Here is a 27,853-nt window from a genome sequence, read left to right as displayed (position 1 = left end):
TTATTATGTCGAATACGGTTGTCAATATTCGGAAAGTTGTCAGATTTTCTTCACTCAATTACTAAATTTTTATTTAAATTAGGACACCCTACCCTTAATAAGCATAAGGCTTCACACATACTTTGTATTTTATTTGCTATTGGTCCACTGGTCACCATGGGACACAATCGTGGTGTCTGATATTACCAAGACACAACGGTACAATAATTGCTCTGAAAGGCAGAGCCAAAGAAATGATCCTTTTGGGTAAATCCTGAGAGCAAAATCTTTTTCCGATTTTTTTCTAATTATGTATTTCAGAAAAATTCTCGAAATACAGAATAGTCTGTAACATAAGTTGGTCAAAACGTGGTTGTGAGAAACACACATCATCTGTAATAGTTTGTCTGCATATATGATAGTCATTTCAGTCACTGCAGCACATGGCTGACGAAGCCAAGATGAAAGCGTTGTGTCTTAGAGTTACATTTGTATAAATGAACACACCACCAAAATAAATTATATCTCCCTTAAGATTTGCATGGTCAACAGTGGGGCAGTGTTTTGACTGGCAGAAGGAAATATCTTGCCAAGATTCAGTGAATCGATACTGGCTGATTCCTTTGTCCCAATGTGTTCGCCCTCACTATGACTTGTGCCATCACCATGTCTCTTCCACTGAGGAGCACAAGGCAGGGGTCCCTGGCTATATTTATCTTACGACCAGATCGGGTTACAGACACCAGGCTATTTTTAGCCACATGACCTCATGCCGAGGCCTACAATCTATTTGTGGTGCAAAGTTTGAGGAAGCTTACTTGCAGCTGGAGGGTTGAGAATTGAGGGGGGTTGCAGTGTTTGGGTCATGGTGTGTCCAGGTAGTCGGTCAAGGTCAAGGCTACTACACGAGAGCTGTTTATACATGGTTTCGTTGGGACTGCGTTATAAAGTGGGTTCTCATGAAATTGTGAATGAAATACCTGGACTGTATTATCTCAAGAGGAATCCGATGGCACCAGTAGTATTTACTGTTACAACTTCAAGTCCTGGCAAGAAATCCTAGCATAGTCATAGCAATATACTGTTGGTGTTACAACTATAATGATAGACAAAAGATACTGATCATGTAACGACTATTAGAGTAAGAATGCTATACCACTGTTTCACCCAATCATCCAACCCAAGGAAAATGAAATAAGAATGACTAAATAATAAAGCAGTTTGTTAGACTATTTTTCTTTCATAAAATAAGTATATTCCACGGTTAAGGTGCAGGACTAACAGTTTGTTTACTTAAAAGGATATCAGTGTTGTCCTACTTTAATGACTTCTCCTAACGACTTCGTGTCAACCTCACAGTTTAAAAACAATATTTCTTTGTTTTTGGCCTCTAATGACCTCTCAGGTCTAATGTGGCCAAGATAGTCTATAAAATATGAAATATATTTTAATTAAAAGTTCATGTTTTTGTGTGATATCAGGGATTAATCCAGGCCTGCTCAAGGCTGATATTCAGCCCCAAGTCTGCAGAAAATGACAGTAAAAGTTTCCAATTTGAATTTAAAAATTGAAACATTAGAGTAATCCAATTTGGAATGATATCATGATTTTTTCACAATTTGCATGCCAAACACAATTAGTTTGGAGTCTTGATAAATCCCAGGATATGTCTGATCCAGTGCTTGAACCACTGGGACAAGAATCTTCTTTTGGTCCATACAGGTGTGTATATTCTCTGCTGTAACTTAGACACTGACCAGTTCTTTTTGTCTGTTCCAGATCTGAACACCAACAAGACGTTGATTGAGCACTATGACATCACCAAGTCCAGCTTCACCATCAGACACACAGAGGACTTCAATGGTGAGACTAGTCAGGACGGAGTGGTCATCTTTCATGCTCTTGGATTCGAGTAGCTTGAATGTTGTAACAGTTTGATGCTCTCCACTGTAATAATTTCATCATGGCGGCAATCATGTCACTGTGGGCTGTAATAATCTGACTTTCACCTTCAACAATTTGACTCTAGGCTGCAATAATTTGACTCTAGGCTGTAATAAAATGACTCTAATCTTTAGCAATTTGACTCTAGGTTGTAATGATTTATCTCTTGGCTGTAATAATTTGACTCTTGGCTGTTATAAATTTACTCTTGGTTGTAATAAAATGACTCTAATCTTTAGCAATTTGACTCTAGGTTGTAATAATTTATCTCTTGGCTGTAATAATTTGACTGTAGGCTGTAATAAATTTACTCTTGGTTGTAATAAAATGACTCTAATCTTTAGCAATTTGACTCTAGGCTGTAATAAATTTACTCTTGGTTGTAATAAAATGTCTCTAATCTTTAGCAATTTGACTCTAGGTTGTGATAATTTGACTGTCATCTTTTAGCAATTTGAGTCTTGGCTCTAATAATTTGACTCTTGGCTGTAATAATTTGACTCTTAGCTGTAATAATTTGACTCTAGGCTGTAATAAAATGACTCTAATCTTTAGCAATTTGACTCTAGGTTGTAATAATTTGACTCTTGGCTGTAATAAAATGATTCTAATCTTTAGCAATTTGACTCTAGGTTGTGATAATTTGACTGTCATCTTTTAGCAATTTTAGTCTTGGCTCTAATGATTTGACTCTCATCCTCAACAATTTCACTCTAGGCTGTAATATTTTGACTCTAGGTTGTAATAATTTGACTCTAGTTTGTAATAATTCGACTCTAATTTGTAATAATTTGACTCGTTATATTTGAGTTTGTTATAAGTGTGTTTGTTATGAACATAGTTTACTGAATATCATAATTTTGTAAATTTTTGCTCTCTATTTTTCAAACTATATTTTTGTGAGGTAGAATTTATGCTAGATCTAACCGTTTACAACTTTCACTTGGGAGTGACCCTATTGAAAATTGTTTGTGCAGAAAACTTTAAGGACCTACAGACCACCTCAAAATCAAACACTGTCACAACAAAAAGCTCAATACTTGTGTCTAGTTCTAGAACCAGTATTCTCTGTGTTTGGATGTTAGACCACATTGGATGTGCATATAATGTGAAAAAAGCCACACCTGATCATTTAATAGAAAATATCCTATGAAGTTATGATGTAAAGATTAACACCTGTTAGGAAATATGATAGTTGTGATATTTTCCTTTTGTCCAAGTGCACATGATACAGGACAATAGACACAACTTTTCCTCACATGTAGACAATACATTTGTTTTTAGATAATGCCACAGTCATCATTCACATCCTGATATTTTTCCTCCAGTAACCTGTGTTGGTTGTAGAGGCAACTAAATGGATCAGGTGGTCAGATTCAATGACATTTCTCATATCAATCACTGTCGTTTTTTGTTTTTATTTCCTAGGTGACATGTAATAAGGTTGGAACATAATGGCGGGGAACCCCTGAAATGAACTTTACACATTGTACACGCCAGAAAACCTATGATTGTGGGATTGAATCTTGGTTCGCCCCGATTATGTTTATAGGTTTGTCAGCACCATACTTGTGTTCGTGGGTTTCACCGAAGTGGTAAACGTCTTGAGACCTGCATCTCTTCGGGCTTTCTTCCCACATTAAGCTGACATGCCGTAATATAACTGAAATACTGTTAAAAGCGGCGTTAAGCCCAACTCACTCACTCACTCATTAGGCTACTCCACTGACTACTTACTGTCATCTTCCTGAGGCAAGGGAATTAACTGACTATAATAGTCCAGTTTCCACTAGGCTGGAATTTCTAGGCTTGATTGTAGCGCCATCAGTGGCTATTACAAGTTATGTCCCTTCTATTTTCCTCCTATTGACCAATCAAATTCCATGTCTCATATGACCCGTGAAGATTCCGGGGTAGAATAGGTCTTCAGCAACCCATGCTTGCCATAAAAGGTGACTATGCTTGTCGTAAAAGGCGACTAAAGGGATCGGGTGGTCTGGCTCGCTGACTTGGTTGATGCATGTCATCGATCCCAATTGCGTGGATCGATGCTCATGATATTAATCACTGGATTGTCTTGTCCAGACTCGAGTATTTACAGACTGACGTCATAAAGCTGGAATGTTGCCGAGTGCGGCGTTAATTAACAAACCAAACCAAACCAAACCATATCTCATATCCCTTGCATTTGCTTCAAACAAAATTGCGGCGCCCAGTCAAGACGATCCGCTTGATTATCTACGTCTGTATTGTAATAAAACGGGTCTTACCCTGCGAAGTGCATCAAATCACGTGAGCACCTTGATTAAAAGCATGAAAGAATTTGAAAAATATCTGTCGACGCCCAGTTGACAGTACACATGCTATGCAAATCCTGCTGTCGACCGAAATCTGCACTTTGAAATCCATGATATTTACGAACCGGATGTCTAGTTCATTACACGATTTTGAGTGGACTATGCATAGACTCGTTAGTCCAGCCAAAATGTAATTCCATAATTGCAGCCTAGTTCGGCAAGGATGGAAACTGGACTTTTATAGTCAGTTAACTCCCTTGCCTCGGGAAGATGACTTACTTTTTACTAGTTTAAAACCCCCATGGGGACTCCAGTGGAGAATACGCCCCCAGCTCCCTAGTGTACGAGAAACTTCATGACGACAATGTGTGACCTGGCTGATTTTGTGGATTGTCTCTCCTACTATCAACCATTGGTGTGCCTTCCTGACCCAGGCACAGTTATTACCAGGCTACCTCTCTCAATTAACCATCCAGCTTCTATTAATGCCCCCAGACCCTCTTCTAGACAAATCTGCAAGCCAATTTTTTAGGCACTCCTGTGCAAACCCTGAAAGTTTACATGAGAGTCCATAGTTGCCTTGACATTTGAGCTAAATTTATATTCTCCCACTCAATCTCTGAAGTCAAATTGAAATCTGTTTATGGTTTGTATTATAGTCAATATTGAGCACACCTCACCTCATTCATCTGACTGAAAGTCAAATGAGCTTATGAGTATTGCTGTGCATGTCTCGTTACTTGTGGGGCTAAGCACATTTGATTTGGTTTTTTTTTGCGGTATTTTAAATTTTGATCTTGATTTGACCTTTGCAAAACGACCATGCTGTAAGCTGAAGCACTTAGTCATTTTGGTTCAAAATATAATGAAATTTGCAATTTGTTTAGTACCGTATTCGACGCTCTCAAAATTAGAAATAGGGCCGGGGGGCTCCTATTAAGATATTATTTTGGTGAAAAAAAACAGTTGAAAGATAAATTTCATGGTTTATGCTGACAGCCTGAAATGTTTATATATGACAGATATATTTTTTAAGAATTTAATTGCCCACAATTAAGGGTGCATATAACACACGAGTGCGTATTATATGCGAATAAATAAGTCTTGTGTACATTGATCAATGGGAAGGGGTGCTAATTGGGATTGTTCACAAGCCAATATATTAGCAAATAGCGCAGTGGGCGCTTATTAGATAGGGGCGCTTATTATGTCGATTATGGTAAGTGTTCCATTTCTAGCCTATTTTTTTATTTTGGCCTCGAGTTTATCTTTGTATTTTGATCATGCCCCTAAATTCTCTTAAAATGCACTTCTTGACACCATTATCATCTCTTCATCGACCCCTTGACCAACGAAGCTGAAAATTTATGTTTGTTCCCACCAATGATGACACCTGAATTTATTCTAGAGGTTTGAATCCGATTTTCAATAATAAAGGGAAATAATCTACGACCCTTACTCTGCCATTATTGTTCCAGCTGTAATTCAATTTGGTCCATGTGTAGTTAGAAGTGGGGCTGAACATGTTTTGTTCCGTCTTTGGGGTATTTTAGATTTTGACCTTGATTTAACACCTGCACTGATTGGCTAAAGAACCTACAACCAGCCACCCTAAAAACATCACCCAGAAGTTGACAACACTGGTTTCAATCCCTTATGTGATGCATCTTCATGTATATCCGTTGTTTCAGATATCCGAACATACTTCATCCTGGGGCCAAAGAAGAAGGAAGGGACAAGCCCCGAGGCCGAAACTGCTCAGACGTCCAACAGCACCGTCATTCCGATAGAAGATGGCAGCACCCAGGAGGCAGAAAAGGTGGGAGATTGTGACGAAGACACTGACAAGGACATGTGGCTGTACAGTTGTAGAAGTACTGTAAAACGTGAAATTAACGCGAGCGTGAATTAAATGCAAAAAATACGAGTGGTCTTTGCCAACATTATTAAACATCACATTTGTATCATCAATAAGATATTTTGGATAGCAGAACCAACTTAGACATACGCTGAAAACAAACAACTATGTATTCGACATCACTGTTTATTGAGCAGCACTTGTAACAAGAATATAAACAATGTCATTCAAACACTAATTACATCCTGTGAATTGTCACTGCTGGGGTCAAGACAAGCGTTCTACTCACTCATGTCATCACTAATCACACCTGCAAGTTCAGACAGACGCCACCCAACACGGTGTCTTTTCTCTTTGCCACTGCATAAAAGGCCGACACGAGCCAGCGCGCACGTATTGTTTTGACTGAAGTACTCTACTCAGCGCTAATAAGCGGTGCTATTTGGTGTGTGATTGGATTAATGTAAGGTTGGATTAAGGTGAGGATTCTCCTGTAAACCTGACAGAGGACATTTTGTTTAGATATAAATCCACTGATCCTTGAGAGGAGGGGGTGTCGCATTCATATTGAGTCGCATTTTTGGCTAGGGGCCAGCGGTCGCATTCTTTTGGAGACGCATTAATTTCACGTTTTACAGTATTAGATTTTGATGGGTGGCCGGGGGTAGTTAGCACTGATAGGTGAAAGAATGGACATGGCAAAGGGCAAATTTGAAGCCCAAACCATAACATCATGTGGGAAGCCACCAAAGTCTTGTCTACCAACAACAACAACTGGCGACAAACAAAACTACAAGAAGCCATTGACATCAGGTGACACCAGCCAGCCATGAACCGTGACCAGGGAACCTATCTGCCTAGTGCTTGGGACTTATTGCTTCGATCTGTGTCGGGGCTAATTACCTAGCTGGCTTCAATTTGCCCTTTGTCCATTCTTTCTCCTATCAGTGCTAATTACCCCCGGCCTCCTGTTTTCCGAGGGTCCATTACCTATTACTTATCTATGACAAGCGCTAATTACTGTAAAGTGTTGGCCTCGTTTGTCTATTGCTAATCCCCAATCAGCCCCAATCATCAGTTGTTCTTACATGTACATATATATGCTCTCTGCCTCATGGCATTCATTCACCTTTTGAAGAAGGAAGCATATACTCCGAAACGTTGTGTTCCTCATGTAGCAGGTCGTGGAGTCATCCCACAGATGACATCCTTATCTTGTCAGCTTGCTGAGGGGTTAACCTCTTTGGTCACGTGGACAAGGCGTCCGACCTCGGATCAGAAGGTCCGTGGTTCGAATCCCATCACGGGACTCGGAAATTTTATTGCCGCTACACTCATAATAAAGAAGTTGACATCCATATATTCTCTTCCTTACGTGCATCACTTCTAAATGCCTTTCAAAGACCTGAAAAAATATTGGTTACCCAATAACAAAAGTAATAACCCAATTAAAATAGAAACCTTCGAGTAAAAACTCAATAGCTAAAAAGGTTATCTGGAGCTCTGTTCGATGCCTACACCAGCAATGAATGCTCCTGTTCCACTAGATGACTTCAGTCTTTGTGTCCTTGTTTACCAGGCCAAGCCAGCAGCTGACCCAGCCTCAGGGGGAGACAACTCTGTTACAGCCACATCCAACCACCCAGACAGGGAGGTATGTTTAAGAAAAAAACAATGAGAAGGAGTGTTTTATTGTACGATAAACAACGACTATTAGTCATTTATTTCTTATATGAGATATCAACATTATGTACAGCCTCTTTAAGGATGTCAGTAAAAAGTTCATGCTTTAAAAATATTTACCCATATTTAAAAAATGATGACTCCCAGAATAGAATCTAATGTTGGACAAGTCCATTTATGCACAGGGGGGTATTTCCTGTATATTCTCACAATCCTCATGTCGATAACCTGTACCTTTTCTCCCAATACCGATTGTCACATCTCTCATGCTTTTGGATGTGATTGTTTGACCATCATGTTTATCTGCGTTGCCTAGCTACATCTTTGGGGACTCAAGAGACACTCCCCTCTCAAAAATAACTTCATCCATTATTTGACGTCATGAAGTTGCGAGCGCATGTTCGAATCTCCAGAAATGACGTCATGATAGAACAATGTCTTATCGTGAAATAAACCATGCTTGGTTCTTCATTGTTCTTTGCAATTTATCATGTAGTATCTTGTATAGGCATATCATGGAGGTTAAACTAGCACTGCACTCACATGGCAACAAAACTAAGAATTCAGTGGAGAATTACAAATATGTATTTGTGACATGTGTAAAGGTTTTGTACTTTTTCTTTCCCTTGCTTAATGTTCTTACGGGGGGCACGGGGGGGCACAGGGGGCCCAGTCATCTAAGTTGCCCCGATTCGCTGTGCAGAGTTGCGTCCCTTGGGCACGCCAGAAACCTATGATTGTGGGTTCAAATCCCGGTTCGCCCCAATTATGTTTCTAGGTTTGTCAGCACCATACCTGTGCTCGAGGGTTTCACCGAAGTGGTAAATGTCTGAGACCTGCATCACTACGGGTTTTCCTCCCACATTTAGCTGACATGCCACGATATAACTGGAATATTGTTAAAGCAGTGTTAAACCCAACTTGTTCACTCACTCACTAATTTTCTTGCTCTTCCTTCCAGGCACCAGAAATTAACGGAGTGACGCCAGCCGCCTTGCTCGGCCGCAGACACAGTAGCGGCTTCTTTGCCAGCACAACCTCGGTGGACCGTATTCCCGAAGAAGGTTTGTGGCGGTCACTGATCAGGGGCTGTCTCCATTGGTCGATACAGTTTGTGTTGCACTAGAATAACTCAGAATGATGTTGAAGAACTTACTCAATCCAAAGTGGTGTATTATTAATTGCAGGGTGGTAACAATGTTAGAGCGGTAATGAAGAATATTGGAAACATACTGATAGTTTTGCAATGCTGGTTTACTGGAAGATCAGAAACATATTGAGATGCATTGAGAAGGGTCTTCTCATAAAGAAAAAGACAGTTTGGGGTAGACTAACAATTTAAGGTCATTTATTGAATAATAATCTACATACCAGCTTAGAAATAAGCTGAGTGAGATCACCTGAACCGAAGGTTGATTAATCATTTCCATCATAAGTCATACATTAAAGATTTCCATCATAAGTCATACATTAATCATTTCCATCAAAAGTCATACATTAATCATTTCCATCAAAAGTCATACATTAAAGATTTCCATCATAAGTCATACATTAAAGATTTCCATCATAAGTCATGCATTAATCATTTCCATCAAAAGTAATACATTAATCAAATTCTCTTCTGAATCGATTAAGAAAAACAAAACTTTGCATGGATGATCTCGGAAAGGGAATTTCTCAAAGCTGACATCAGATATGAAATCAAATATGGCCACAATAGCAGCCATGCAAATAAGTTAAAAGATGTCCCTTCAAATATCATTCATGTGGATGTTGTTTCATTAATTTGTTTATTATCGTGTGGGTTGATTTTAATTCCCTTTCTCTCCTTAATCAATTTCAGGAACAATCAATTTCAGGAACTGTATGGTTCTTGTAAAGTATTAATACTAAATTTCAACATGTCCATCACTGCGGCCATGTTGAAAACTATTACCATTATTCATCCTTTTATTGGTTATCAGAATACAAGAAGCCAAAATGGGTTATAGGTCAGAACACATGACCATTTCAGCCTAATTATATATTTGACCTTCAAAACTGGGCTGTGATATAGTTTTAGTCCACTAGTCCTTTTAATAATACATAGCAAAACTCTTAAAAAGGTCAAATTTCAATTATCCTTATGATAGCTTAACTATTGGGCAATTTGGCAAGGACTATGGGACTAGTGCCTATTTCTAACTTTGTAAGCATGTATTGTTTTATTCCGTTCAATATATATGTATATATGCCTTTTGCATGTTTCTATCAAAATGTGTTTTAATAACTCTTGATATATTTGCATGATATTTGTTCACTGTAATTTATATATGGGGAAATATGATCCTTCTGTATGTAGCCATTAATCACGACAAGAATTAAGGCAATCTTTGTCAGTACAGGTTTGTACAAAATGTTCCACTATCACCCATGAACACATTTGGTAGCTGCTCGGTGTTGCCTGTCTATTGTCAGTAAGCTAATGAAATTGAGGCCATTTATAACCCGGGTCCAGTGTTCCCGTTTACAATTACCAGTTATTTACTGATAAAATTAGGCTTGGACAGGTAAGTCATGTGACTACCAGTCCCTATGGACCCGCAAAATAAACAAAAGTACCTTATAAAAATTAAATCAGCGATATTCATATTGGTATATTTTTCGAACGAAAGGGTTTCTTTTTGTCTATTTTTAGTGCAAGGAAATAACATTTTGCTTTGCTTTGAGGTTAATTATTTACTTGTAGTGACTTACTAATAAGTAGTTACTTCAGAGATGACGTCATTGTCATTGAACATGATGTTGAAAGAATTAAAACCAGATAATTTTTTTATTCATTTATTTGTTTGTTGAAAGTTGGGACTGACAAAAATTAGGTGGGACACTGAGGTCCGTGCATAAACATTGTGTGAACCCTACCATTGCTGCCATTAAGCAATGTGTCGAGCAGACAGGAGCAAGGCTATGGGACATGTTGCACATATTGCATCTACCCGAGGCAAGAGTTAACTGACTTTAAAAGTCCAGTTTCCACCCTTGCCGAACTAGGCTGGAATTCCTGGACTGGATCATAGCGCAACCAGTGGCTATTACGAGTTATGTCCCTTCCAAGCCTCTCCCATGGACCAATCAGATTCCACTTCTTGTATCACTTGCATTTACTTCAAACAAAATGGCGGCGCCCATTCAAGACGATCGAATCGATAATCAAGATCTATAATGTGATAAAACGGGTCCTACATCGAGAAATGCATAGACTCTTTAGTCCAGCCAAAATGTAACTCCATAATGCCAGCCTAGTTCAGCAAGGGTGGAAACTGGACTTTTATAGTCAGTTAACTCTCTTGCCTCAGGAAGATGCACACATTTATGAGCAAGAGACAGCACAGTTTAGTTTAGGCAGTACTGAATGGTCATTGGTCTGAACACCTACAGGCGTCCCTCCTGCTGGAACCAGGTCTCCGTTACTCAAAGCGATCTTAGCGCTACGACTGTCGTAAGTCTTTGTCAAGGTATGGGAGTTACGATCATCTTAGTGTAAGACTGCTCTGTGAACTACCATGGCCATGGTGTCTGTATGTCTTCACGGGTGATTGATGAACATCGTGTATTGAAACCAATATTGACGATGTCCGGTGGTAGGAAGCCTTTACTTCCAGGGTAGAGCCTATGATTATCCTGAAACTCTTGGTTGCAAACTCACATCACAAACTCAATCTCATTAAAATCAGATCTTATTTCTCGCTTTTGCTAAACAAAGATCTGAGGACATCCAATTAAGGGTCATGTCAGAACGACCTTTCATCCAACCAATCAGAGCGTTGCTTACCAGATCATGAAAGTGACTGTCGGATGTGTTTTCTAATCATGCAACCACGAAATATTTAACACAGTTACGGGTTTTATGATTATATCCATACAATCTAGGCCATCTATAAGCCATTCCAGAATGTTCTTATCAGTTTTAATTTTCTTAATAGAGAATAAGAAATATGTTTCGAAGCGTAGTCGCCAGTTTGAAACTAGTGTTGTAAAGTTCGAGATAGCTGCCTTCTGATTGGCTAATGTCAATTTCTTGTCAGTCATTTCATTGGTCAGTCAAAATGGGATGTCCTCAGATCTTTGTTTAGCGGTAGAGAAAACTAAGATCTGATTTTAATGAGATTGATCACAAACTCTCAATGATTATCTGTAAATGATGCACTTTGTACTGAGAAATTTGGTCTTCAGAACTCGTCTTTGTCTTGTAAAATACATGGTTTAATGTTTTGACTCTGTAATAATGTTATTCATATCTTAAGACCAGCTAATTTTGCATATAAATGACGAGTTCTTATTTCAATGTTACCTTTTGCAAATTTTGAAACACCACTATCTTTTTTCAACTCCAGACCAAGATTAATGAATGAAAATTTTCACCTGCATTTTTTCCGCAGCGAAACACCATCCTTTACATCTTCATGGGACAGGGTTGTTGTAACTCTTGTTAGAATTTGACCAGTTCAATTATATTTAGTGTTTTCATTTAAACAAGTTCTTTGCTTCTCACATCTGTTTCTGGTTTTCGTTCTTGTGTTGGTATCTAACCATAACATTTATCTGTTTTATAACTCTATGTATGTATGATTGTTTTTTATTTTCATTTGCTTTGGTTTTTATTTCTATACAGGTAAATCGTTTAACCAAACCAGTCTCTCTCGCCTGTTTTGCTGTGTAGACTCGCGTTCATCAACATCTGATCATGTGACTAAACCCTGCCGACCTTCCACATCCCATCTAAACAATAACGTTACCTGTGCTTCTAAATCATCTTCTCAGACCTCAGATGGCAAACCAGGCAATCTTGGAACAGTCAAAGGTTGCCATTTTAACAGGCTACATGCACGCATACTAACTAAATAGTCTACCCTCTATTCTTGTTGTAGCGCCCTCTGGATATGCATGTCTACTAGTTACCTCCCTTAGTTCTGGCACAGCCAAGCTCCTTCCCAGTGCGTGACACCTTCGTTACACTCTCGGTAACATCGCTGCCACCAGTGTTGGCGCGGCCATTACAAGAATCTTGAAATTTGCCCTCTAACCCCAAATGTAGTTACGTTTATACTTTTGTTTATGTCTTTGGGAATATTTCATTTTGAAAAAGTTTACGACTGACCATGTTTTCCAGATGAATTTACTTTGTTGTTTGTATAATCAGATTGGTTCGAGATTGCAGACTAACAGAATATCAACCAACATCTCCCTTACATTCTTACTATATCAATTACATGATAGTTTTAATGAAATAGAAATTCAAATTGACAATCAAAGAATAGTAATTTAGCAGCGGTAATTGTATTCGGCGTCACGACAGTCGTCACTTGTTTGTAAACATAACGGTCATTGGGCTGCGAGTTCAACACCAAGCATGGTTGGGGCCACCTGTCACAGTGGGGAGTTTTGACTGGTGGTAGCGATAGTATAGAGAGCTCCACGAACGGGCTGTCGCTGTGAGGAGCCTGAGGCACAGCACTAATGAGTTGTCTCCCTTAACACTCTCTAGAAAGGGGAAGGTTGAACTCATAATGTTATATCTAAGCAACAACTAACAATATATTTGTGGTGTCAGATTTTGACTGGACCATTATTATTTTCAGGCAAATTTAAAGATATTGGAATATTAGTTGTCAATATGAAATTGAAAAAGACACTTTTCAGTTAGGGAACCAGGACCCAGTTGCACAAGCAATCTTAGCGCTAAGATGATCGTAACTCCCATACTTTAACATAGGCTTACAATAGTCTTGGCGCTAAGATTGCTTTGTGCATGTGGGCCCTAGTGATATTGTCTTAGTATATATAGATTTTAGATTTTAGATGAAGTTGTCAAAAAGGCAAATTCAGTATGGAAACATCATTACAGATGAAAGGTCCTGCAGCTGACATGCCTGATAACACTGTATGAAAATACTTGCAGCACTGTTGTAAAAAAAACTTAACTCACTCAAGTGCCTAGTCAAGTTGAATTATTATCTCCTGCCATTTAAGTATTAATAGATAACTGTTTCTTTGTATGTAATCTATTTTTCTTCTGAATTCTTGCTTATGCTACAGCATATTCTACCAGTAAATATATCTATATTGTGATGGAATTTGAATTTAATTTTGTGTATTGAAGATCACAATTAGTTCCCATCACTATGAAGAGTACCATGTTGAGTGTTTTTTTATATTTCAAAAATCTCATTTTTCATATACCAAAATCCCAAACAATACTCAGTTGTGTCATACCATTACAAGTAGGAAATTTATTTTCAGAAATTAATCAAACAAAATCTTTTTACTCTATTTAAATAATACCACAGAAACATTTGAATCAGAATCATAGGTGTAATACAGTGGTTCACCACTCGAGTGTATTGCGAGATACGTTATATTGATGGTCCTAATGTTTACGGCAGCCTAGTTTTCTGTTTGACTCTGTACATGTTTAGTATACTTTGTACCCTACATTTCAAACTTGTCACATGTGACGTAGTCAATGTAGATTGTGAACGGTCCCACTTTTAACATTTCGCATGCCCTGTTCTTTTGTGGTTTCTGTTATCTATTGTCTCTGTCTGTGTATCTTTTCAGGGTTGCATGAAAATGGTATCGGCCGGGCATTTTCAGCTGACTTTATTATGTGTGAGATAAAGTGTGGGTGACTTTAAACGGGCTAACTGTGGCTAACTGTGGCTAACTGAACACTAGGGGTGTCGCGATATGGAGTATTGTATTGTGGTACACAATTGTGATGTATGTACAGCCATTTCAGAAGGATTTATAATACAAATACAACTGAAGCTGTTTTCAGCCTGCACCAAACGGGTTCCAGTCAGAAACATGATACAAGGGACTTGATGTGTTTGGCTTCATAGAGACCAGGTTAAAACAAGTTTCTAAGAGCCCCAGGCGCTGTTACAGCAAATATGGTACTATGTATCAAGTCTGTAATGAGTACAGAATCGGTAGGAATACAAACCTTTTTTGGAAGTGTGGAACTTAAACATTGATAAACAGCAGGGTATAAATTTGTTTCCAAAGTTCACTGGCCAGGAGGGCTTGGCAACAATAAATGATAGACCTTGACATAAAATGATGCCTTAACTGACCTGATTCGTAGAAATAAATATGTATTGACTTGAATTTTCAACTAGTCAGTCAGGCCGGATTTCCAGAAATGTTACTAGCCCAATTCAAAAGTCTTTTGGCGAGCGGGGAAACGGTTATTTTGAATATGGACAAACAGTAACGCTGATCACATGTCTACAATAGTTTGACTCGCTATCGTCACACCCCGAGTGAATATGTCTGCTTATAACTATCACCAAATACCTTGTGTCAGCGTCAACATTCATACACAAACATTCCACAGATCTGACGACCTGATATCTGGTCTCTCTAGTCACCACTGATGCAGGGTAGTCAACATTTGGCCATTCATTTCCATTCAGTTGCGTCTGAGACAAACTATTTATTGAATAATCTGTCGCCATGGAAATGGTAGTTAAGCGTCCATATTTGGATGGTTACTTAGATTGGTGGGGACATGTTTAACACTTTGGTATGAAATAGACACAAGGAAAGATATATCTACAGTATGAGCTGTTTGTGTGGAATCAATTTAAATAAATTGTCAACAAAAATCCTGGTACATGTACTTTCAAAACAATGCCCTTTTGGATAGTTAAGACAATAATAGGGTTTATTTTAATAAACATTTGACATTCTTGGAGTGTCATTTGGTAATATGAGCATTTTAATGTTAAGGAAAATTTCCAATCATTTCTTGAAAAAGTCAAACAAGCGATGACTTACAAGAGTGGAGGATTCTTACTTCTAGAGAAAGAACAAATATTCTTAATACCAAATTGTTTCGTTCTTGAAAACGTCAGACAAGCGATGACTTACAAGAGTGGAGGATTCTTACTTCTAGAGAAAGAACAAATATTCTTAATACCAAATTGTTTTCAATGTTGGCATATATGACAAGATTTTTTTTGTTTTTTTCGACAATTCAGAAATGAAAAGATAGTGAAGATGTTTTTCATTATGTTGATGAAGCAAATCAATTAGTTGTGTGTGAATGTTGACATCTTTGAAAATAAAGGTCACATTTGACCTTCAGGCTAAAATGACCTGCATACTTTAGCAGAATGAATTAGAAATCCAGTGTTTTGGGTTTTTCATAATTCTGAAATAGCTTGCAGGCTAAAAATGACCCCCAAAAGCATTGGCTATGTATAAAATGTATTGAGTGTTATTTGATCAAATAGATATAAGCAGACATATTTTCTGTTGATATTAGAGGCTTGATTTGGAACTGGCGGTAGCATATCTTAATATCATTATATGTATTGTTTTTCTTGATTATTCTTTTTAGTAATGCTTTTTTGTTAATGATTTAACTTTTTATTTACCAAATAATTTAGCAATCTTATTCTTGTAGTCTTACTTTTTCATAGATTAAGCTATAATTTCTAATTTATTAATCCTAGACATAAATCTATTTGAACCCCTCAAAATATTATTGACATAGATAATGTAGATGTTAATTTCCATTCTGCAGATGTGGATGACCCTAGCACTACACCCATGAACGAGACCTGGACAAAGATGCGCCGCATCCGTGACCAGAACGATAAGCAGATCATTAAATGCCTGCAACAAGATGTGACGAACAAGGAATTCTTCTACCAGCCACCAATCAACAAGTGTACGATGAGCTTCAACCAGAGCGTGTTGGAGGAAGACTATCGGGACCATTACCTTGAGAGCCAGCTGTTCCGGGACGAGGCCACGGCATCCCCACGCTACCACTCGCTCCTGGAGATCATCGTGTCTCTCATCGTCTTCACCATCATCTCAATCTGTTGCTTTATCATGTTCGCGCGCCAGTTGCCATGGATCATCGTGTTCTGCATCGCTCTGGTCATCGAGATCCTGGTCCTCGTCCAAGTGATGATCAGCCAGGAGCAGGCCGAAAAATTTGAGAAAATCATGCAGTTAGTGTCCGGTTGGTACTGCCGAAACGTCCTTGGAGCCCTTGTAGCAAGTCTGCCTGCTGTTGCTGTCTATTCCAACTTATCATGTGACGTGATTCATGACCAGAGGGACAGGGACTATTTCCTATGTTTCTGTGTCATCGTGTCCATTCTTCACTTCTGTAACTTCACCATGTTGAGTTCGTGGCTGAAGTCTATTGTAGCAGCCATAGCTGGCACCATTCTTCTAATCCTCCTCAACATCGAACTATGTCCGCGTCAAGCTGATTTTAACCTCTCAGCCACATACAACGCAAGCGTCACGCCCTCCAACCTCACCGTGAACATGCCCTTCCCTTTGGGAAACGATACTGATCGTCGCCTCTTCACAGGACAAAGCCACATCCGTTATGAGATTATCTTGGATATGATTCTCCTGCTTCTACTCATCCTGTTCATGAATCGAGAATTTGAGATCAGCTACCGCCTGAGCTTCTACGGCAGTGCTCAGGCAGATCGGGATCAGAAGCAGATGCATGACAACAAGGATCAAGCCGATTGGCTGCTTCACAATATTATCCCACAGCACATCTCCGACATCGTCAAGAAAACATCCAAATACTCCAAGAACCATAAAGACTGTGGTGTCATCTTTGCCGCCATTGTCAACTTCAATGAGTTTTACGATGAGTCGTATGAAGGAGGAAGGGAATATCTGCGGGTGCTCAACGAGTTGGTCAGTGACTACGAGGTACTTCTCGATCTGCCGCAGTACAAGGATGTAGAGAAGATCAAGACCATCAGCAGCACTTTCATGGCCGCGTCGGGACTGAACGAACAGAGTCGGGCACAGAACGAAGACCCCAAAGCACATCTGTACGCTCTGCTGTGCTTTGCCATTGAGCTGCAAAATGTGATAACACGATTTAACGAGTGTATCTTCAATTTTGAATTCGTCCTGAACATTGGGTTTAATTATGGGGAGGTTACTGCAGGAGTTATTGGAACAACTAAGTTGTTATATGACATTTGGGGTGACACGGTCAATATCGCCAGTAGAATGTATTCTACCGGGATGGCAAACAGAATACAAGTGCCAGAATCGACAGCTAATTACTTAGGGGATATGTTCGAGTTTGAATACCGCGATGAGATCACAGTCAAAGGCAAGGGACAGATGAAGACGTATCTTGTTGTTAAGAAGAAGGATACAGCGGAATGGAAATGAGAAAGTGTCATGCCAACATTATCCCGATAGTTCCTCGGGTATGTAATGGTTGCTTGTGCTGTTGATATTATAAATTATGAAGGAGATCTTAATGATGTTGACACTAACAAATATTAAAATACAAGCAAGACTGTTGCTTTCCCGATAATGTTCACCAACTGATTATATTGGATCTTGCCACGCTATACAGTCATGCTTCAATAGAACAACTATGTGATTAGTGGTACTGATACGAGGGTATCATGCTGTACGTGGTGCTCCACTGACTTCACATTCAGACTGACTGTGAGAGGAGGATGGAGATCGTGAGACCCCTCCTCTGCCACCGAATGTCACGATCCATATAGAAGGAATTTCTTCCAATATCTCCACTGAAATGTGCTGGTGACAAGCTTAGGGAACCAAAACATTAAAACGACGAAGACAGACGTCATGAGTAGCACTGAAGAGACAATGGAACATAATTAAAACATGGACAATGTAGAGAAGTATTGGTGGATGGCGCCATATCGGCATCACTTCTTTGACACTTGGGAAATTGTAGGATTCTTCTGAAATGAATTACACATGTTCCAACCATGTAAAATGTAGATCGAGAAGCAGAAGCTTGCCCGTGATCCACACATGTAACGACAGTGTTTGTGACAGGATTTCTAATCCTCAAGGGAAAACATAAGGTGTCTCTGTCTATCTACTCAAGTATTCTTGTCACACAAGTGGAAGGGGTGTATATTGTTGTGTGTATTCAACAGACTGACACAAGCCAGGAAATGGTCGTCAGTTCAATTACTGTCGCCTTCCTTGATATTTTGTCAGGATATGAGCTCAAAGTACATGTCAATTTCGTCATTTAATTTCATGAAACACTTTTTACACAATTACCAGCATGTTTCATTTTCTCCATAATACCAGACTGAGGCTGGGCTTGCCAGATTGAGGCTGGGTGATACCAGACTGAGGCTAGACATCAGATTGAGGCTGGATAATATCAGACTGAGACTGGGCATTACTAAATTGAGGCTGGGTGATACCGGTCTGTACAGTCCAGTTTCACTGCTGGACAGAACTGTATTTACTTGGAGGAAGGATCTTATCTAGGAAGTCCTAGTTAAACTGGCAGAATAGATGTGCCTGCATCAGTATCTGTTGGTGAATTACCTGCATAATTACTTCTCTGAATCCAGTTTTACTTGACAATGAATTAATTCTCTTACCTTTGTGTAAAAGAAGAGATATTTCAAGACAGATGCCTGGACTCTGTTGTGATCTTTATACATGTATTGCATTTATCATGCTTACAAGAGTCATGTTTTAATACCTCAACATCTATTTCCATGTTAAACAGACAATGTAGTCGGCAAATACAGTCAAGTCCCGTTAATCCGACATGTTTGGTTGCATATGATTATGTCGGAGTAACGAGTATGTTGGATAAACGACATTAGGTATCAACGTTCGTGATCGAAAATCAGACAACTACACGATAGATAATGATACAAACACTTATTGTTCATTAATTGTTTATTGTTCAGCAAGTTTATCTTTACAGCCGTTTTTATATGCAGCTACCAGCCGACTCGTCGCGCCTCAAAACACGGGCTGTGTACTCACGGGCAGATGACCATGGAGTACGCTGATCACTTTGTCAGAGTCAGAGTGCGAGACTGTCTGATTTAACGGGTCTAAATAACGCTGATTTAATCAGTTCAGATCATTAGTGTCGGATAAAGCTGATTGTTGGATTAACGAGTGTCGGATTAATGAGACTTCACTATATTTATATGAAATAAACTTCTGTTACATTTGTCATATAAAATTTGTATTGAAAAGGTACTTTCCTGAATGAAGTATTGCTTTATGAATAGGGCTAGATTTGATTTTGAGGGGACGTATACACAATTTTCTATTACTGGTACTGTTTTTGAGAGGTATTAACATTGATATTTAAAAAGGTAGATCATTATTTGTATCTGAGGTAAAATAATGCATGTATTGTGAAATACTGTTCTGTGACAGACCGACTTCTATCATGTTCTCCTTTGGTGAAGAATTTATGAAAAAAATGGCTGTTCTGCAGAATTTATTTACACCTGCTCAGAGGCCGATATTCCAATAAGTCTGAATAAAATATCAGTAATAGTTCCCAAATTGGAATTAAAAAAATTGCCATGTCATTTATTATAGTATATTAATGTTATGGCTTTGCAGAGATCACCTGCATTTGACTGATAACAGGACCAAAAAACAAGATGCACTAATGATTAGTCTTACATTTTTGCATTGAATGAAATATTAAAATAACCCTGAATTTACGAGAATAAGGACATTTTTGTAAAATCCTAATTTTGAACAAATAACATTTTTTCCATAATTTCTTGGCTAAAGGTACGTAGTTTGTAATCCTAGATAAATCCCTGTTCTATTAACATGGCTTTCGACTTTTTGTTCCTTATGACTGTACATGTATTTGGGGAAGTTAACTGAAAATACAGGGTAGAAGAGTATGCAAGGTCAGGAAGATGACCAGAAGGGTTATTGTTACATGTATTCTTTCTACCTAAAGGGACACGGGTGGCCCAGTCGTCTAAGGCGTCGTGATTCGCTGTGCAGAGTTGCGTCCCTTGGGCACGTCAGAAACCTATGATTGAGGGTTTGAATCCTGGTTCCCCCAATTATGTTTTTAGGTTTGTCAGCACCATACCCGTGCTCCTGGGTTTCACCCAAGTGGTAAATGTCTGAGACCTGCATCACTTCGGGCTTTCCTCCCACATTAAGCTGACACGCCGTGATATAACTGGAATACTGTTACAAGCGGCGTTAAACACAACTCACTCACTCACTCACTCACTTTATACCTTAAGGAGACATCGTGTGCATGAAGTCTATTTTTGACCATTGATTTAATCCCAAATGGTAGCCTAAATATATACATGATAATTGACTGACATTCTCCTTGCGATTTTTTTTAAACATGTGTTCGTTTTTAAATACATTTTCTTAGTTCTCTTCAGAAATTTGAATCTGGAAAAGCATAACCATGTTTTTCGAAGTTATTCTGTCTTAGAACTCTTATTTCAATGAGTTTTCACTTTTAAAACTTTTTGTTGCTTTATTTTTGATATATTAGAATTATGTTTAGATCTTGTTTTCAGCATTAGAATTAGATATTTTAGAAAAAAAATCCTTTTTTAAGATTCCTTTTTATTCATATGTAAATATTATGTTGATAAAGAGGACGGGAAGCAAGTTTAGCATGCTCATGTGGAAGATACTCACTTCGAATGAAGATAAATCTGTCGACCTTTCATATCATACCAGCATATCTACTTTACTCTCCCTGTACGAGTTGCCTTGGCTGTAACAATTTGATGATTCTCGAGACGTTAGACTAGGTCGCTGCAGCTTATGCATGTTGTATAAGCCTTATAAATGGTGGTCAGACTCGGTGACTTTGTTGATTGCATGCCATCGAACCCTCAAGGTATCGATTATTCCTCATAATATGAATCACTGGATTGTCTGGTCAAGACATAGGAATATTGCTGTGTGCGGCAAACACTCCGACAGATAGTATTGGTACTTTGTGATACTTGCTGCTTGAATTGGAAGATCATGTCATTTATTGATATTAAAATGGATGTGGGCTTAAAATGACATGCATCACTTGAAAAAAAATCCATATTCAGATTGTACTTTTAGAGTGAGCCAAGTCACCAAGTCTGACCGCCCAATCCAATTTAGTCGCCTCTTTCGACTACTAATGGAGTGCTGGCGTATAAGTGTTTAGCTGTCCCTATCGGCGGTACTGTTTCACGATCTTCCTATCAAGATACATATCGTATTGTAACGTATATCGTGTTATCAACCTTTGCCTCCTCGTCATGAAGAAAACTCACTGCAGTTCATGTCAAAACAAGGCAACTTGTAAAGGGAGATAACTCTACGAACCATATCGACTGGCATTGAATATTTGTCTTGTTAAGTTTTGTTACTGGAACATTTTTATCAATTTGATTTTGTAATATTATTCCACTTACCCTTAACCAAAACCTAGCTCTATAGTTTGTTTAGGAATCCAGACGAATCGTAAAACAAAAAGCCATGTTCTTGATCCGAACATTTATGAAAACGTCATTTGCTAATATGACTGTCTGTCGAAGGCAGTACATCTTTTGGAAGCCATTCTGGAACCAGTCAACCAAAGCCATGTTATCCCCGAATTTGCAACCAATGAAATTATCATTCACTGTGTATGATCTTGAAGCAGCTTCCAAAATGGCTGCAGCAACCTGCCTGCTTGATCCCATTTTGGGCAGTTTGGAAAATATTTCCTTTGATTTTTTATGCATTGTTGTCTGGAAAGTCACATGAACTGAGGATTGAGTTTGATTTTTGATACACATGTCATGTGGAAGTTATTTTGTTTTATCATCCTAAGCTGTCTAAATGATGCCACACTATCCTGTTCGTCTGCAGCAGTAGCAGGCAGGCAAGTAAGGCTTAAAAAAATAAAGGACTTGGTTCTAATGCAGTGTTTTTTGAAAACATAGTATAATTTTTGTTTTTTTTGTTTTGGCCTGGTTGTTCAAACTAGTGTGTAACCAAATACACAGTTGTGTAATCAGAAAAACAGTTGGGTAACCAGATAAACAGTTGGGTAACCAGATAGACAGTTGGGTAACCAGATAAAAAATTGTGTACAATCAACCTGGGAAAGGGCCTCCCTACATAAATGTCAACCTTGATGAGTAAAATGCTGGAATACAGTATTTGACTACCGTTGGACTTAGAATATTTAAGGATTTTTAAATATTTTTTTATAAATGGAAATTAAAGTGAAACGTGCGGTGAACTTTATGATGATAAAATGCCTGAGAACCAAGACTATTATTTTTTTTAGCTTAACATAACATTTGTTTCAAAACCAGGGCTGGTCGATTAACATGTCTGTCAAGCTGGTGTCCCTTTCCGTGATATTGCTGGAATATTGCTAAAACTCACTCACCCTCTCACTCACTCGCATATGGATTTGAACATTTAGTTTTTTTATCCAATAAATCAAGCAGAATAAGGGTCAAGGTCATATCTGTCTTTGAATTTGAAGAGGGATCTCCTCAAAACCGGTCTCTCAGAACCATATTTTGTTATGCATCACATCAATGATCCACTTTCAACTAGTCATATTTACAATGATCAACGGCTAATATATGACATTGGCGTTGTATAATATCGTGAAGTGACTTGCCATTGTACACCAAATGAAGTTGTGAAATTTAGCCACTCTGTATTCATTATTGTTTCCGTCAACCTGATTTCTTTTCGCAAAACCAAGAAAGTATTATTTCCATGTTTACCACAGGGCACATTAACCAATTGAAATAGTCTTTTTGTATGATTGTTTAATGTTTTGTGTTGTGTTATATGCACCGTCAACGATGGGATGATTGACAGTAGGACAAATTGCCATGAGGAAGCTTTGTCTCATTGTCCGACACATACAGTCAGCTGACTGTCAGACACATGTAGTCAATTCATTGTAAGACACTGTTAGTCAACTGATTGTCAGACATTTTTAGTTCTGTCTTTTTTTGGGCAATGAGAATGGGGTTGAAGTTAACTTTTAAAGGGGTAGGTAACCATGGTAACCATAATTACTATAAATAATGTGAAGGGTTCATTGTTGGAAATTTGTCTATAGATTCACAGTCGCAGTCGCAATTTCATAACGGTATCGGGTGGTCAGGCTCGCTGACTTTGTTGGTGCATGTCGTCAATCCAAACTGCGTGGAGCGATGCTCATGATGTCAATCACTGAATCGTCTGGTCCAGACACGATTATTTACAGACCGCCGTCTTATAGCTGGAAAATTGCTGAGTGCAGCGTTATACAACAAACAAACAAATATAATGGAAAAGAAAGATAACTTTTCATAAAAAATTAAAAGTCATAAACTGGCATGCTGTCAGGTGTTTTTTATATACTTGCCCTTTGCATTTAAGAAACCATCCCTAACATTGATCATCAAGTACTGCTGAAAATCCCATCACTATTGTTGGATCCCATTCCGGAAATAGGGATGAAGCAACCATTCAATCCCTTGATAGTTTTCACACAAGGCAAACTATTTCATTGTCATTCCTTTAACATATTCAATTTCAAGAATGCCTCTTACCTAGCAATATATCTTTTAGCCTAAAGAATATTATTTTGTCGGCCAGATTAATATTTTGATAATAAAAATACCAGGTCCCCCCAAATTGGGATGGTAGGTCCCATCAGGCCTGTGTTAGCATGGCAACTACGGAACATGTGTATGTGTTATACTGTAGTTGTTAACCACTAAGAAACACAGTTATCGTAATCCCTTGATTTCAGAGTTGGGATGCCTGTATGTATGGAAAGAGCATTTTCATGAAGTGTCTGGTCTATATTTGATGACAAGAATATGATCGTTTGTGTTGAATAGTTCTTGGATTTGTTGGTCTATTGTAAATATATCCTGAATTTCACCGTGCTCAGTCAACCATCGTGTGTGTGTGTGTGTAATATTTCATACATATACATACATATATATATATATTTACTGTATTTTTGACATTTCTTATTTATTCATCATATCATGAAGGTGTATGCTTTTGAAAATAAATATTGTGGTATCTTTTCTAATAAGCGTGTTTATGTAGTAGGAAAGATTTCTGTTGTCAGTAGAGATCGACTTCAGGGATAGGCAATTCGAGGTAATGGGAGACGTCAAGGGAGGTAACCAGAAAAACTCAATATTTTATGAAATCATGTTTTTGTATATTTTAGAAAAGAATTTTGTCAATTTAAAGAATTGAAAATAGGAATAAGGAATGTAGGAGGTTTTTATGTGTTTTTATCAGTCTCACATGTTGGTGATCCATATTTACAGATATCAAATTGAATATTGATAACAGTATCTTGGTTTGTGATTAAACACAGTTTAACCTAGTGTCTTAGAGATACATTTGTTTTGTTTGATCTGTGTTTAAGAATGTGTATACAACGTAAAAAAAGAGCCATTATTTTGTATTCTCTTGGTTTCTGAATTTAAAGTTTGGTGGGTCAAAATTTCATTTTTAGAAAGGATTTTGTTCCATAAATAATTATATTCACCAAAATTTAAATGTCAGACATGAGAATTTTCCTCAGATTCTCGGAATTCCGGGATTTTTCCTCTCAGAATGATGTAAAATGCACTTATTTTAATCCGTTTTTTAAATCTCCCCCAAGATTGGTGATGTTTCGCCAAAAACAAATTTTGCTATTCTCATGTCTGAAAAGTATTCATAGGTTGAACAACCTACAAACCAAGAAATATAAAACATTGGCGTTGAACTATTAACCTTTATAATTCCATGTGTTGATATCGCTATAACTGACAGTCGCCAGGTTGTGCTTGACATACTTCAATTTGTTTATGAAATATATTCATTATAATATCCTTTCCCACTAACCATACACAGCTGATGTTTGGTGCTGTTCACAGTTTAATGTCAAGAGTGAAGTTTTCTATACTTTAAATTTAGGGCTGATCCAGTCATTCATCAAATGGAAGACCTGGCCTCGATTCTCCACCAGGGTACGATGAGTGAAGTTCATTGTTTGTGTCCTCATCACCTGCTGTATATTGCTATCAGCAGCATAAGATGATGCTCGCTCTCATTACTGATGCAGACTTAAAGGTCTTCGGTATTTTTCACTGATCTGTGTGATCTTTCTGGATTTGAAATTTTTAAAAAAGTTTTCATAAATACCAAATATTGTTACTAATAATGTGTTTTGTGTTTTTAGAAATAGATGTTTAGGATATACTTTGAAGTAAAATAAACATTAATTTTTTCCCTCAGTGACAGGTCACTCTTGAAACGTCTACTCCATATGTCATTGTTGCTCAACACATGGGCAAAGTCTAAGATGGATGAATTGGTTAAAATATGAATAAAATGTCATTTATATTTAAATAAAATTTAAATTAATACTTACTGTAAGGATAATTGATATGATTTAATTCAAATTGACACGATATAGGTTTGATCTTGATGCCAATTTTGTTTTCAAAAACATTTTGAAACCTCTTTTCATTTTGTTTACACATGTAACGTAAAACATCCATTGTAGCATCATAATGGCAGTAAAAGAACTGAATTGTTTCAGTTTATGAGATATCTGAAAGTTTGATCATGAAAACTGATGATCAACAAAGACTTAGCAACTGTAGAATTTGGATAAAAAACAACAGGTATCAAATAGCAACGACAGGGGCTAACAATGTTCAACTGAGTTCATCCATATCATCTTTTCATTATTTGTACTAAGCCAGCAAATGTTATCCCACTGACAATATCTCCGCTATAATTCACAGGCTTTCCATACATGCTGGTTTCAAGCGTCGTATAACACTTTGTATGCTCAAACAAGTTGTCTGTTTATTACTAATTCCTTTAACATTTATAAATTTCTTACCTTTTTAAATCTTGTTGATCTACTGGGATGTTTGCTGATATTTCGCAAAGCTAACATTCTGAAAGTCATGTCAGATTATTCATGTGGTAGCAGTTGAGACGATCGCCTTACAACCAAAAGTTGCAGATACGACCTTTTTCTTTTTTATGGTACAAATATAATACTATCCTTGTGTATAATAATAAAAAAATTAGGACGATGAATAATTTTAATTTAATATAAACTTTTATTGGTAGTTTAACATCCCAAACGAAATACTGAAATGTGTTTTCCAACTGTGGAATCATTTTGGCAAGGGAGGTAATTTGGTAGGTAATTAGAGTAACCTGCTCTTACTTCCTACTCTGAAACAGGTGGTTGTGATCTGTTTAATTTGTAGCCTTCTGTTTCATATGTTTAACCCTAATTGAAATCTATTTACAGCATTCTCCTAAAGAGGCTATTTGTCCTTTTGGTTGTAAAGGCTATTCCTAGTCGACACTGTAGTCCTGTTGACTGTTCATCTGTATTGGTTGTAGAAAGTGCTAGTGTTTATGTTTGTAGAATTGTCTGGTGATGTTTGTATTTTTGATGGCTACTTGAAGTAGAGTTTTTATTTATTCAGAAATGAAATAAAGGAAGTTTAAAGTCATCTTGTTTACTTTCTTTGAAGACACTTTGTAACACTCAAATGCATGTCAGTGAATATCTGTCTTTTCAGCCACAATTAGTGATAGCATTGTGAAGGAGTTTGAACGGAAAGAATGGACTGACCCTGATGTGAATGCTGTTATAGTGTTCTACTGCAATTGGAAGTATTTCAGCTGTATCACAAGGCATGACAGTTAGAAGAACGTGGGCCAGGTAGTGGTTTTAGTGAGGCAGGCCTTGGGATGTTTATCACACGTATGGCAAACCTAGAAAAAATTTGGTGAATCTGGGATTCCATCATAGGTTTCTGGTATGCCAAAGGGACACAACTCTGCACAGCAAAATGAGGAACCTTGGATGATTGGGACACCAGTGCTCCCCGGGAATGGGTACCCAGATGGATCACATCAATATTCTAAATACATTGTAACCACATGGAAGTGGTGAACTTTCCAAGAAATATTATCAGGGTGCATTTTAAGAATCATAACTTTGTGGCACGCCCAAGAAATACATACGACTGCACGGTGAATAAAGACACCGTAGACCACTGCACCATCAATGTCCCCAACATAGTGTAGCCACTCAATCCTCCCTCTTGTCACTTGAGAGATATGGGATGTATTCTTCCCTGACACAAGGCACAGTACTGTCTAAATTCTACTGATTTCACACATCAGAATGCCATTTTGAATTTTTCAGAATTAAAAACTTTACTTGAAGAGTGCAGCATCCTCTAAACTCACAGTTGCAGCTAAT

At 37.9% G+C, this 27,853-nt stretch overlaps 1 protein-coding gene across 6 annotated transcripts in view; it reads left to right on the top strand.

Annotated features, from left to right (window-relative positions):
• LOC139450227 (adenylate cyclase type 9-like) overlaps positions 1 to 27,079 on the top strand; it is a 71,509-nt gene extending 44,430 nt beyond the window's left edge. Inside the window, exons 2-8 of one of the 6 annotated variants that reach the window (XM_071231897.1) lie at positions 1,759 to 1,842; positions 5,912 to 6,039; positions 7,658 to 7,732; positions 8,723 to 8,825; positions 12,413 to 12,601; positions 14,359 to 14,409; positions 16,334 to 27,079. In XM_071231897.1, coding sequence (XP_071087998.1) covers positions 1,759 to 1,842; positions 5,912 to 6,039; positions 7,658 to 7,732; positions 8,723 to 8,825; positions 12,413 to 12,601; positions 14,359 to 14,409; positions 16,334 to 17,976 — 2,273 coding nt within the window. In that variant the 3' untranslated portion in view covers positions 17,977 to 27,079. Of the gene's footprint in view, positions 1 to 1,758; positions 1,843 to 5,911; positions 6,040 to 7,657; positions 7,733 to 8,722; positions 8,826 to 12,412; positions 12,602 to 14,358; positions 14,422 to 16,333 lie in introns of all 6 variants that reach the window. The other 5 variants (XM_071231896.1, XM_071231901.1, XM_071231900.1 and 2 more) reach the window with 5 other exon arrangements.
• The last annotated feature ends 774 nt before the right edge of the window (positions 27,080 to 27,853 follow it).

The sequence above is a fragment of the Haliotis cracherodii genome, unplaced genomic scaffold (genome assembly GCF_022045235.1).
Source record: "Haliotis cracherodii isolate W230 unplaced genomic scaffold, xgHalCrac1.p SCAF_8, whole genome shotgun sequence".
In the NCBI taxonomy this organism is placed as follows: domain Eukaryota; kingdom Metazoa; phylum Mollusca; class Gastropoda; order Lepetellida; family Haliotidae; genus Haliotis; species Haliotis cracherodii.
Note: the sequence above shows the minus strand (reverse complement) of the source record. Positions and strands in the feature narration are given on the sequence as shown.